This window comes from Oncorhynchus nerka, linkage group LG19, assembly GCF_034236695.1.
Source record: "Oncorhynchus nerka isolate Pitt River linkage group LG19, Oner_Uvic_2.0, whole genome shotgun sequence".
Classification (NCBI taxonomy): Eukaryota; Metazoa; Chordata; class Actinopteri; order Salmoniformes; family Salmonidae; genus Oncorhynchus; species Oncorhynchus nerka.
In genome coordinates, this window is record NC_088414.1 from 50,913,458 (window position 1) to 50,928,167 (window position 14,710).

At 40.6% G+C, this 14,710-nt stretch overlaps 1 protein-coding gene across 1 annotated transcript in view; it reads right to left on the reverse strand.

The window, feature by feature from the left end:
- LOC115122411 (V-set and immunoglobulin domain-containing protein 10-like 2) overlaps positions 1 to 14,710 on the reverse strand; it is a 169,524-nt gene that overhangs the window by 13,221 nt on the left and 141,593 nt on the right. Inside the window, exon 15 of the mRNA XM_065005027.1 lies at positions 6,506 to 6,628. Within this exon, the coding sequence (XP_064861099.1) occupies positions 6,506 to 6,628 (123 nt within the window). The remainder of the gene's footprint in view (positions 1 to 6,505; positions 6,629 to 14,710) is intronic.

Sequence of the window (14,710 nt, forward strand, 5' to 3'; positions counted from 1 at the left end):
TACATTAACTGGATGGTTAGGGTTAGAGTTTACATTAACTGGATGGTTAGAGTTTACATTAACTAGATGGTTAGAGTTTACATTAACTGGATGGTTAGAGTTTACATTAACTGGATGGTTAGGATTAGGGTCTACATTAACTGGATGGTTAGGGTTTACATTAACTAGATGGTTAGAGTTTACATTAACTGGATGGTTAGAGTTTACATTAACTGGATGGTTAGAGTTTACATTAACTGGATGGTTAGGATTAGGGTCTACATTAACTGGATGGTTAGGGTTTACATTAACTAGATGGTTAGAGTTTACATTAACTGGATGGTTAGAGTTTACATTAACTGGATGGTTAGAGTTTACATTAACTGGATGGTTAGAGTTTACATTAACTGGATGGTTAGGGTTAGAGTGTACATTAACTGGATGGTTAGGGTTTATATTAACTGGATGGTTAGAGTTAGAGTTTACATTAACTGGATGGTTAGGGTTAGAGTTTACATTAACTGGATGGTTAGAGTTTACATTAACTGGATGGTTAGGGTTAGAGTTTACATTAACTGGATGGTTAGAGTTTACATTAACTGGATGGTTAGAGTTTATATTAACTGGATGGTTAGAGTTTACATTAACTGGAGGGTTAGAGTTTACATTAACTGGATGGTTAGAGTTTACATTAACTGGATGGTTAGGGTTAGAGTTTACATTAACTGGATGGTTAGAGTTTATATTAACTGGATGGTTAGGGTTAGAGTTTACATTAACTGGATGGTTAGAGTTTATATTAACTGGATGGTTAGGGTTAGAGTTTACATTAACTGGAGGGTTAGAGTTTACATTAACTGGATGGTTAGAGTTTATATTAACTGGATGGTTAGAGTTTATATTAACTGGATGGTTAGGGTTAGAGTTTACATTAACTGGATGGTTAGAGTTTATATTAACTGGATGGTTAGGGTTAGAGTTTACATTAACTGGATGGTTAGGGTTAGAGTTTACATTAACTGGATGGTTAGGGTTAGAGTTTTAACTGGATTAACTGGATGGTTAGAGTTTACATTAACTGGATGGTTAGGGTTAGAGTTTACATTAACTGGATGGTTAGAGTTTACATTAACTGGATGGTTAGGGGATTAGGTTTACATTAACTGGATGGTTAGGGTTAGAGTGTACATTAACTGGATGGTTAGAGTTTATATTAACTGGATGGTTAGGGTTAGAGTTTACATTAACTGGATGGTTAGAGTTTATATTAACTGGATGGTTAGGGTTAGAGTTTACATTAACTGGATGGTTAGGGTTAGAGTTTACATTAACTGGATGGTTAGAGTTTATATTAACTGGATGGTTAGGGTTAGAGTTTACATTAACTGGATGGTTAGGGTTAGGGTTTATATTAACTGGATGGTTAGGGTTAGAGTTTACATTAACTGGATGGTTAGAGTTTCCATTAACTGGATGGTTAGGGTTAGAGTTTACATTAACTGGATGGTTAGGGTTAGAGTTTACATTAACTGGATGGTTAGGGTTAGAGTTTACATTAACTGGATGGTTAGAGTTTACATTAACTGGATGGTTAGAGTTTACATTAACTGGATGGTTAGAGTTTACATTAACTGGATGGTTAGGATTAGGGTCTACATTAACTGGATGGTTAGGGTTTACATTAACTAGATGGTTAGAGTTTACATTAACTGGATGGTTAGAGTTTACATTAACTGGATGGTTAGAGTTTACATTAACTGGATGGTTAGGATTAGGTCTTACATTAACTGGATGGTTAGGGTTTACATTAACTAGATGGTTAGAGTTTACATTAACTGGATGGTTAGAGTTTACATTAACTGGATGGTTAGAGTTTACATTAACTGGATGGTTAGAGTTTACATTAACTGGATGGTTAGGGTTAGAGTGTACATTAACTGGATGGTTAGGGTTTATATTAACTGGATGGTTAGAGTTAGAGTTTACATTAACTGGATGGTTAGGGTTAGAGTTTACATTAACTGGATGGTTAGAGTTTACATTAACTGGATGGTTAGGGTTAGAGTTTACATTAACTGGATGGTTAGAGTTTACATTAACTGGATGGTTAGAGTTTATATTAACTGGATGGTTAGAGTTTACATTAACTGGAGGGTTAGAGTTTACATTAACTGGATGGTTAGAGTTTACATTAACTGGATGGTTAGGGTTAGAGTTTACATTAACTGGATGGTTAGAGTTTATATTAACTGGATGGTTAGGGTTAGAGTTTACATTAACTGGATGGTTAGAGTTTATATTAACTGGATGGTTAGGGTTAGAGTTTACATTAACTGGAGGGTTAGAGTTTACATTAACTGGATGGTTAGAGTTTATATTAACTGGATGGTTAGAGTTTATATTAACTGGATGGTTAGGGTTAGAGTTTACATTAACTGGATGGTTAGAGTTTATATTAACTGGATGGTTAGGGTTAGAGTTTACATTAACTGGATGGTTAGGGTTAGAGTTTACATTAACTGGATGGTTAGGGTTAGAGTTTACATTAACTGGATGGTTAGAGTTTACATTAACTGGATGGTTAGGGTTAGAGTTTACATTAACTGGATGGTTAGAGTTTACATTAACTGGATGGTTAGGGTTAGAGTTTACATTAACTGGATGGTTAGGGTTAGAGTGTACATTAACTGGATGGTTAGAGTTTATATTAACTGGATGGTTAGGGTTAGAGTTTACATTAACTGGATGGTTAGAGTTTATATTAACTGGATGGTTAGGGTTAGAGTTTACATTAACTGGATGGTTAGGGTTAGAGTTTACATTAACTGGATGGTTAGAGTTTATATTAACTGGATGGTTAGGGTTAGAGTTTACATTAACTGGATGGTTAGGGTTAGGGTTTATATTAACTGGATGGTTAGGGTTAGAGTTTACATTAACTGGATGGTTAGAGTTTCCATTAACTGGATGGTTAGGGTTAGAGTTTACATTAACTGGATGGTTAGGGTTAGAGTTTACATTAACTGGATGGTTAGGGTTAGAGTTTACATTAACTGGATGGTTAGAGTTTACATTAACTGGATGGTTAGAGTTTACATTAACTGGATGGTTAGGGTTAGAGTTTACATTAACTGGATGGTTAGAGTGTACATTAACTGGATGGTTAGAGTTTATATTAACTGGATGGTTAGGGTTAGAGTTTACATTAACTGGATGGTTAGGGTTAGAGTTTACATTAACTGGATGGTTAGGGTTAGAGTTTACATTAACTGGATGGTTAGAGTTTACATTAACTGGATGGTTAGAGTTTACATTAACTGGATGGTTAGGGTTAGAGTTTACATTAACTGGATGGTTAGAGTTTACATTAACTGGATGGTTAGGGTTAGAGTTTACATTAACTGGATGGTTAGAGTTTACATTAACTGGATGGTTAGGGTTAGAGTTTACATTAACTGGATGGTTAGAGTTTACATTAACTGGATGGTTAGGGTTAGAGTGTACATTAACTGGATGGTTAGAGTTAGAGTTTAGTTTAACTGGATGGTTAGAGTTTACATTAACTGGATGGTTAGAGTTTACATTAACTGGAGGGTTAGAGTTTACATTAACTGGATGGTTAGGATTAGGGTCTACATTAACTGGATGGTTAGGGTTTACATTAACTAGATGATTAGAGTTTACATTAACTGGATGGTTAGAGTTTACATTAACTGGATGGTTAGAGTTTATATTAACTGGATGGTTAGAGTTTAGATTAACTGGATGGTTAGAGTTTACATTAACTGGATGGTTAGAGTTTACATTAACTGGATGGTTAGAGTTAGAGTTTACATTAACTGGATGGTTAGGGTTAGAGTTTACATTAACTGGATGGTTAGAGTTTACATTAACTGGATGGTTAGGGTTAGAGTTTACATTAACTGGATGGTTAGAGTTTACATTAACTGGATGGTTAGAGTTTACATTAACTGGATGGTTAGGGTTAGAGTTTACATTAACTGGATGGTTAGGGTTAGAGTTTACATTAACTGGATGGTTAGAGTTAGAGTTTACATTAACTGGATGGTTAGAGTTTACATTAACTGGATGGTTAGAGTTTACATTAACTGGATGGTTAGAGTTAGAGTTTACATGAACTTGATGGTTAGAGTTTACATGAACTGGATGGTTAGAGTTTACATGAACTGGATGGTTAGAGTTTACATTAACTGGATGGTTAGAGTTTACAGTAACTGGATGGTTAGAGTTAGAGTTTATATTAACTGGATGGTTAGAGTGTACATTAACTGGATGGTTAGGGTTAGAGTGTACATTAACTGGATGGTTAGGGTTAGAGTTTACATTAACTGGATGGTTAGAGTTAGAGTTTAGTTTAACTGGATGGTTAGAGTTTACATTAACTGGATGGTTATATTTTACATTAACTGGATGGTTATATTTTACATTAACTGGATGGTTAGAGTTTACATTAACTGGATGGTTAGAGTTAGAGGTTATATTAACTGGATGGTTATATTTTACATTAACTGGATGGTTAGAGTTTACATTAACTGGATGGTTAGAGTTTACATTAACTGGATGGTTAGAGTTTACATTAACTGGATGGTTATATTTTACATTAACTGGATGGTTAGGGTTAGAGTGTACATTAACTGGATGGTTAGGGTTAGAGTGTACATTAACTGGATGGTTAGAGTGTACATTAACTGGATGGTTAGGGTTAGAGTTTACATTAACTGGATGGTTAGAGTTTACATTAACTGGATGGTTAGAGTTTACATTAACTGGATGGTTAGAGTTTACATTCACTAGATGGTTAGAGTTTACATTAACTGGATGGTTAGAGTTTACATGAACCTATTTTGGATTATGTTGGACAGGCTTCCATTAAAGAACACCCTCTGTGTTCTGTTAGACAAGTTACTCTTTATCCACAATATAGCAGGGGGTGTAAAGCCATATCACACGTTTTCCAGTAGCAGACTATGATCGATAATATCAAAAGCCACACTGAAGTCTAACAAAATAGCCCCTACAATCTTTTTATCATCAATTTATCTCAGCCAATCATCAGTCGTTTGTGTAAGTGCTGTGCTTGTTGAATGTCCTTCCCTATAAGCATGCTGAAAATGTGTTGACTATCCTACCGATCCTCAACTTCGGCGATGTCATCTACAAAATTGCTTCCAAAACTCTTCTCAGCAAACTGGATGCAGTTTATCACAGTGCCATCCGTTTTGTCACTAAAGCACCTTATACTACCCACCACTGCGACTTGTATGCTCTAGTCGGCTGGCCCTCGCTACATATTCGTCGCCAGACCCACTGGCTCCAGGTCATCTACAAGGCCATGCTAGGCAAAGCTCCGCCTTATCTCAGCTCACTGGTCACGATGGCAACACCCATCCGTAGCACGCGCTCCAGCAGGTGTATCTCATCTCACTAAAGCCAACACCTCATTCAGCCGCCTTTCGTTCCAGTACTCTGCTGCCTGTGACTGGAACGAATTGCAAAAATCGCTGAAGTTGGAGACTTTTATCTCCCTCACCAACTTCAAACATCAGCTATCTGAGCAGCTAACCGATCGCTGCAGCTGTACATAATCTATTGGTAAATAGCCCACCCATTTTCACCTACCTCATTCCCACAGTTTTTATTTATTTACTTTTCTGCTCTTTTGCACACCAATATCTCTACCTGTACATGATCATCTGATCATTTATCACTCCAGTGGTAATCTGCAATATTGTAATTATTCGCCTACCTCCTCATGCCTTTTGCACACATTGTATATAGACTCCCCTTTTTTCTCTACTGTGTTATTGACTTGTTAATTGTTTACTCCATGTATAACTCTGTGTTGTCTGTTCACACTGCTATGCTTTATCTTGGCCAGGTCGCAGTTGCAAATGAGAACCTGTTCTCAACTAGCTTACCTGGTTAAATAAAGGTGAAAAAAAATTATAATAATAAAATAAAATAAAAATTGTGTACAGTAAAATAGCATTGTATCTGATCAAACACAATATTTCTTAAAAGTTTACTAAGGATTGGTAACAAGCTGATTGTTTGGCTATTTGAGCCAGTAAAGGGGTCTTTACTATTCTTGGGTAGCGGAATGACTTTAGCTTCCCTCCTGACCTCAGGGCACATACTTTCTACTAGGCTTAAATTGAAGATATGGCAAATATTATCCTAGGTAATTTTCCATCCAAGTTGTCAGACCCCGGTGGCTTGTCATTGTTGATAGACAACGGAATTCAAAATTACAATTCTTGTCTTTCATAATTTGATCAATTATACTTGTGAAGTGTTTGTTGCTTGCATGTCATGTCTAAATTTGCTAATCTTAACAATGAAATTGGCAATATCAGTGGGTATTCTGATGAATGAGCCATCTGATTCAATGAATGATGTATCTGAGTTTGTGTATAGTGTTTGTGTGTGTGTGTGTGTGTGTGTGTGTGTGTGTGTGTGTAGTGTTTGAGTATTTAGTGTGAATTTGTAGTGTGTGTGTACGTACGGGGGTTGTTGTTGCGGTTGCGGATGATGTACATGAAAAGCAGAACGGTTGCTATGGCAGCGATAAGCATCCCTCCGATGGCTGCTCCAATCACAGCAGGGTACGCACTGAAGGGAGGGTCCGCTGCAAAACATACACATTTCACACACACACACACATTTCACACACACACACACACACACACACACACACACACACACACACACACACACACACACACACACACACACACACACACACACACACACACACACACACACACACACAGTCAGACATGTATACCTTCTACCATTTACAGCGAGCTTGACATTGACAGATTCCATCTGCAGCATTTACGTTAATGTGATCTTCGCAAACATTGGCCCTTAAAATCTGCATTGTCCGCTCGAAGGTGACCTGCACAATAGCACAGCTAGGATTGAATCCCGGCCTTTGCTAACTAGCTATGTTTTGTGGAAAAATGTGGGATATATTAGCAACATTCGGTTGTGGTGCATGATGTCCATACAAACTAACTGGCTAATGTCGGCTAGGACGTTAGTGAATCAGTGATGCTTTGATGACATGAACACTCAGAACTAATCTCTAACAGAATAGACCAAGCTAACAGGTTCAGAATTCATCTCTAACAGAATAGACAGAGCTAACAGGTTCAGAACTAATCTCTAACAGAATAAACAAAGCTAACAGGTTCAGAACTATTCTCTTTCAAGATAGAGTTTAGATCTGAACCCGTTAGCATTGTTTTACAGAATAGACAGAGCTAACAGGCTCAGAACATATCTTTGGTAGAATATAGAGAGCTAACAGCTTCAGAACTAATCTCTAGCAGAATAGTCCAAGCTAACACTTTCAGAACTAGTCTCTTAAAATAGAGATTAGGTCTGAACTCGTTAGCATTGTTTTACAGAATAGACAGAGCTAACAGCTTCAGAACTAGTCTCTAGCAGAATAGTCCAAGCTAACACTTTCAGAACTAGTCTCTTAAAATAGAGATTAGGTCTGAACTCGTTAGCATTGTTTTACAGAATAGACAGAGCTAACAGCTTCAGAACTAGTCTCTAGCAGAATAGTCCAAGCTAACACTTTCAGAACTAATCTCTAGCAGAATAGTCCAAGCTAACACTTTCAGAACTAGTTTCTTAAAATAGAGATTAGGTCTGAACTCGTTAGCATTGTCTATCTTGAAGGAGATTAGCTTTGTCTAGTACTGTCTTTTACCTATCTAGGGCCATTTCTTTAAGTGATGCTTTTCTTCCCAGTCTCCTATTTGGTGTTATTTTGACTGCTATCAACTTGCTGTGTTGATTGTTGATACATCAACCAGGATTAAGTGGCATGCCAATTTGTGACTGTTGTCATTTTGGTAATATGTTTCTGTATTGTTTAACCTTTATTTAGCTAGGCAAGTCAGTTAAGGCCAAATTCTTATTCACAATGATGACCTAGGAAGAGTGGGTTAACTGCTTTGTTCAGGGGCAGAACGACCGATTTTTACCTTGTCAGTTCAGGGATTCGATCTAGCAACCTTTCAGTTACTGGACCAACGCTCTGACCACTAGTCTACCTGCCATATTGGAGGGGGGAAAGGTTTCTCCTCTCCTAGGCAATCAGCAGTTAATACAGGGAGGTGTGCTCTTCACCTTTACAAGTCAATTAGCAATTGTTATTAGTACTTCAGTCTTCCCTGTTTTCACTGTGGCAGCTGTAAGCGGCTGTTTCGTCGCATAACTAAGACTGTTGCCAAAACGTTTCTGATGAGTTATTTGAGGAAGGAAAGAGAGGAAGGCTCCACAACACTCTCTCACTTTAGTATCTTACCTAGTAATTTACAGATGATCTCATTTGACTCTTTTGTAGCTTTGTGAACTGTGTGTGTTTTCTATCCCAGTTCACTCTTCTCCCTTTAGGCTTTACAGATGCTCCCCACCTCTTGACTGCAACCCTTCTAATTTAGTGTACCCTGCGTGCACAACCCATGTGGAATCCCTAGTTTCTGGAAGCGTTTAAAACTGCCGATCTGTGGTCAACAATACTGAGTTCATCTCAGCCTATGCTGCCCTTCAGTCCCTTGACTTCTTGGCACTGACAGTGACATGGGTCACCCCAGAGAATCAAAACAAATCAACGTTTATTTGTCACGTGCGCTGAATACAACAGGTGTACACCTTACAGTGACATGCTTACTTACAGGCTCTAACCAATAGTGCAAAAAAGATGTTATGTGAACAATAGGTAGGTAAAGAAATAAAACAACAGTATAAAGACAGGTTACATACAGTAGAGAGGCTATATACAGTAGAGAGGCTATATACAGTAGAGAGGCTATATACAGTAGAGAGGCTATAGACAGTAGAGAGGCTATATACAGTAGAGAGGCTATAGACAGTAGAGAGGCTATATACAGTAGAGAGGCTATATACAGTAGAGAGGCTGTATACAGTAGAGAGGCTATAACAGTAGAGAGGCTATATACAGTAGAGAGGCTATATACGGTAGAGAGGCTATATACAGAAGAGAGGCTATAGACAGTAGAGAGGCTATAGACAGTAGAGAGCCTATATACAGTAGAGAGGCTATAGACAGTAGAGAGGATATAACAGTAGAGAGGCTATATACAGTAGCGAGGCTATATACAGTAGAGAGGCTATATACAGTAGAGAGGCTATAACAGTAGACAGGCTATAGACAGTAGAGAGGCTATAGACAGTAGAGAGGCTATAGACAGTAGAGAGGCTATATACAGTAGAGAGGCTATAGACAGTAGAGAGGCTATAGACAGTAGAGAGGCTATATACAGTAGAGAGGCTATATACAGTAGAGAGGCTATAGACAGTAGAGAGGCTATAGACAGTAGAGAGCCTATATACAGTAGAGAGGCTATAGACAGTAGAGAGGATATAACAGTAGAGAGGCTATATACAGCAGAGGCTATAACAGTAGAGAGGCTATAGACAGTAGAGAGGCTATATACAGTAGCGAGGCTATATACAGTAGAGAGGCTATATACAGTAGAGAGGCTATAGACAGTAGAGAAGCTACATACAGTAGAGAGGCTATAGACAATAGAGAGGCTATATACAGTAGAGATGCTATTTACAGAAGATAGAGGCTATAGACAGTAGAGAGGCTATAGACAGTAGAGAGGCTATAGACAGTAGAGAGGCTATATACACTAGAGATGCAAAATACAGTAGAGAGGCTATTGACAGTAGAGAGGCTATAGACAGGCTATAGACAGTATAGAGGCTATAGACAGTATCGAGGCTATAGGCAGTAGCGAGGCTATAGACAGTAGAGAGGTTATGTACAGTAGAGAGGCTATAGACAGTAGAGAGGCTATAACAGTAGAGAGGCTATATACAGTAGAGAGGCTATAACAGTAGAGAGGCTATAGACAGTAGAGAGGCTATAGACAGTAGAGAGGCTATATACAGTAGAGAGGCTATATACAGTAGAGAGGCTATATACAGTAGAGGCTTTAGACAGTAGAGAGGCTATATACAGTAGAGAGGCTATATACAGTAGAGAGGCTATATACAGTAGAGAGGCTATAACAGTAGAGAGGCTATAGACAGTAGAGAGGCTATATACAGTAGAGAGGCTATATACAGTAGAGAGGCTATAACAGTAGAGAGGCTATAGACAGTAGAGAGGCTATAGACAGTAGAGAGGCTATAGACACTAGAGAGGCTATAGACAGTAGAGAGGCTATAGACAGTAGAGAGGCTATAGACAGTAGAGAGGCTATAGACAGTAGAGAGGCTATATACAGTAGAGAGGCTATAGACAGTAGAGATGGTATAGACAGTAGAGAGGCTATATACAGTAGAGAGGCTATATACAGTAGAGAGGCTATATACAGTAGAGAGGCTATAGACAGTAGAGAGGCTATATACAGTAGAGAGGCTATAGACAGTAGAGAGGCTATAGACAGTAGAGAGGATATAACAGTAGAGAGGCTATATACAGTAGAGAGGCTATATACAGTAGAGAGGCTATAGACAGTAGAGAGGCTATAGACAGTAGAGAGCCTATATACAGTAGAGAGGCTATAGACAGTAGAGAGGATATAACAGTAGAGAGGCTATATACAGCAGAGGCTATAACAGTAGAGAGGCTATAGACAGTAGAGAGGCTATATACAGTAGCGAGGCTATATACAGTAGAGAGGCTATATACAGTAGAGAGGCTATAGACAGTAGAGAGGCTATAGACAATAGAGAGGCTATAGACAATAGAGAGGCTATATACAGTAGAGATGCTATTTACAGAAGATAGAGGCTATTTACAGAAGATAGAGGCTATAGACAGTAGAGAGGCTATAGACAGTAGAGAGGCTATAGACAGTAGAGAGGCTATAGACACTAGAGAGGCTATATACAGTAGAGAAGCAAAATACAGTAGAGAGGCTATTGACAGTAGAGAGGCTATAGACAGGCTATAGACAGTATAGAGGCTATAGGCAGTAGCGAGGCTATAGACAGTAGAGAGGTTATGTACAGTAGAGAGGCTATAACAGTAGAGAGGCTATATACAGTAGAGAGGCTATAACAGTAGAGAGGCTACATACAGACAGCGGTTAGTCAGGCTGATTGAAGTAGTATGTACATGTAGATATGGTTAAAGTAACTATGCATATATGATGAACTGTGATCAGGCCTACCACTGTTGTGTCGTCTGCAAACTTAATGATGGTGTTGGAGTCATGCCTGACCATGCAGTCGTGGGTGAACAGGGAGTACAGGAGGGAACTGAGCACGCACCCCTGGGAAGCTCCGGTGTTGAGGATTAGCGTGGCAGATGTGTTGCTACCTACCCTCACTACCTGGGGGCGGCCCGTCAGGAAGTCCAGGATCCAGTTGCAGAGGGAGGTGTTTAGTCCCAGGATCCTTAGCTTAGTAATGCGCTTTGAGGGTACTATGGTGAAATAAAATAAAAAATTAAAGGTGTTCCTTTTGTCCAGGTGGGAAAGGGCAGTGTGGAGTGCAATAGAGATTGCATCATCTGTGGATCTGTTTGGGTGGTATGCAAATTGGAGTGGGTCTAGTGTTTCTGGGATAATGGTGTTGGTGTGATTCATTACCAACCTTTCAAAGCACTTCATGGCTACAGAAGTGAGTGCTATGGGTCTGTAGTCATTTAGGCAGGTTTCCTCTCTGTTCTTAGGCACAGGAACTATGGTGGTCTGCTTGAAACATGTTGATATTACAGACTTAATCAGGGACATGTTTAAAATGTCATTGAAGACACCTGCCAGTTGGTCAGCACATACCCGGAGCACACGTCCTGGTAATCCGTCTGGCCCCGCAGCCTTGTGTATGTTGACCTGTTTAAAGGTCTCACTCATGTCGGCTACGGAGAGCGTGATCACACAGTCGCCCGGAACAGCTGATGCTCTCATGCATGCCTCAGTGTTGCTTGCCGCGAAGCGAGCATAGAAGTGATTTAGCTCGTCTGGTAGGCTTGTGTCACTGGGCAGTTCTCGGCTGGGCTTCCCTTTGTAGTCTGTAATAGTTTGCAAGCCCTGCCACATGAGACGAGTGTCGGAGCCGGTGTAGTATGATTCAATCTTAGCCCTGTATTGACGCTTTGCTTGTTTGATGGTTCGTCGCAGGGCACAGCAGGATTTCTTGTAAGCTTCCGGGTAAGAGTCCCGCACCTTGAAAGCGGCAGCTCTACCCTTTAGCTCAGTGCGAATGTTGCCTGTAATCCATGGCTTCTGGTTGGGGTATGTACGGACAGTCACTGTGGGGACGAAGTCCTCGATCCACTTATTGATAAAGCCAGTGACTGATGTGGTGTACTCCTCAATGCCATCGGAAGAATCTCGGAACATGTTCCAGTCTGTGATCGCAAAACAGTCCTGTAGTTTAGCATCTGCTTCATCTGACCACTTTTTTTATAGACAGATTCATTGGTGCTTCCTGCTTTAATTTTTGCTTGTAAGCAGGAATCAGGAGGATAGAGTTGTGGTCTGATTTACCAAATGAAGAGCTTTGTACGCGTCTCTGTGTGTGGAATACAGGTGATCTAGAATGCTTTTCCCTCTCGTTGCACATTTAACATGTTGATGGACATTTGGAAGAACTGATTTAAGTTTCCCTGCATTAAAGTCTCCGGCCACTAGGAGCACCGCCTCTGGGTGAGTGGTTTCCTGTTTGCTTATTTCCTTATATAGCTGACTGAGTGCGGTCTTAGTGCCAGTATCTGTCTGTGGTGGTAAATAAAAAGCCACAAAAAGTATAGCTGAAAACTCTCTAGGCAAGTAGTGTGGCCTGCAATTTATCACAATATACACTTCTTCAGGCGAGCAAAATTTAGAGACTTCCTTAGAATCCGTGCATCAGCTGTTGTTTACAAATATGCACAGACCGCCCCCCTCATCTTACCGGAGTGTGCTGTTCTATCCTGCCGGTGCAGCGTGTATCCCGCTAGCTGAATATCCATGTCGTCATTCAGCCACGATTCCGTAAAACATAGGATATTACAGTTGTTGATGTCCCGTTGGATATTTGTGTTTGTACCTCGTGTACCTGCATCGCTCCCTCTTGCAAATAACGTGGATGTCGACCCTGCCGGGTTTTTGGAGAATGTCTTGTGCGTCTTGTAAATTGAAGAAAAAATCTTTGTCTAATCCGAGGTGAGCAATCGCTGTCCTGATATCCAGAAGTTATTTTTTGCCGTAAGATACGGTTATGTACAAATTATTATGTACAAAATAAGTTACAAATAACCCCCAAAAACACATAATAGCAGAAGTGGTTGAGCGCCCGTAAAACCGCTGCCATTTCTTCCAGCTGTTCTTCCAATCTCTTCATCTGACTACATTTTCTCTCATAGTCCGAGAGCATCTGGTTGTTGCGGTGGTGGCACATGGCTACTTGTTGCTAACTGGAGATTTTCTCTTTTCTCCCTCTCTCACCTGTCCATCTCTTCTCTCACCTGTCCATCTCATTTGAATTCCATGCTGTCACTGACGCTTGTCCACTAAAGCTTAACACTGTTGTCATCTGTCACCCACCAGGTGGCCTCGGACAGTTCCTCAATGAGCTTGGAACCTTGATAAGCTAATTTCCTTGACGATGGCTCGCCGCTCTTCGCACTTGGCGACTGTCATCTCCCAACGTCTGCCTTCGATTAATTTATTTTCAACTCTCTTTCCCCTCGCCTCTTTTGACCTCTCCCTTTCCCAATCGCCTCCAACCTGGCTGCCCGAATATCTGCCCGCTCGAAACCATCTCATCATCACTTCAGACCATCTCTGGAGACCTTCTCACTTCCCTCATCAACTCATCCCTGATCACTGGCTGTGTTCCTTCTGACTTCAAAATGCCCCTAGTCGCTACCCTCCTCAAGAAACCAACACTCGACTCATCTGTCGTCAAAAACTACCGACCTGTATCCCTTCTTTCTTTTCTTTCCAAAACACTTGAGCGTGCTGTCTCTGACTTAATCTCTCGCTATCTCTTTCCAAGCAATTTTCTTGACCCTATCCAGTCAGGCTTCAAGACGGGTTGCTCAACCGAGACTTCTCTTCTCTATGTCACGGAGGCTCTCCGTACTGCCAAAGCTAAATCGCTGTCCTCTGTTCTCATCCTCCTACATCTATCCACTGCCTTCGGCACCGTGAACCATCAGATCATCCTCTCCACCCTCTCAGGGCTGGGCGTCTCAGGCTCTGCAACACTCTTGGATTGCATTGTACCTGGCAGGCCGCTCCCACCAGGTAACGTGGAGAGGATCTGTGTCTGCACCATGTACTCTCCCGACTGGTGTCCTTCAGGGGTCAGTTCTAGGCCCTCTCCTCTTCTCTCTATTCACCAAGTCACTAGACTCCATCATATCCTCACATGGTCTTTCCAATAACTGCTATGAGGATGACATTCAACTACTTTCCTCCTTCCGCCCTTCCGACACCCAGGTGGCGTCTCTGAGTGCCTGGCAGATATCTCAACTTGGATGTCGGCCCACCACCTTAAGCTCAACCTCGACAAGATGGAGCTGCTATTCCTCCCAGGGATTGGCTGCCCGCTCTCCATCACAGTTGACAACTCCACTGTGTCTCCCTCCCAGAGTGCAAAGAACCTCGACATAAACCCTGAACAACAACCTGTCGTTCTCTGAAAACATCAAAGCAGTGACTAGCTCCTGCAGGTTCATGCTCAACAACATCCATAGAGTACGACCCTACCTCACAAAGGA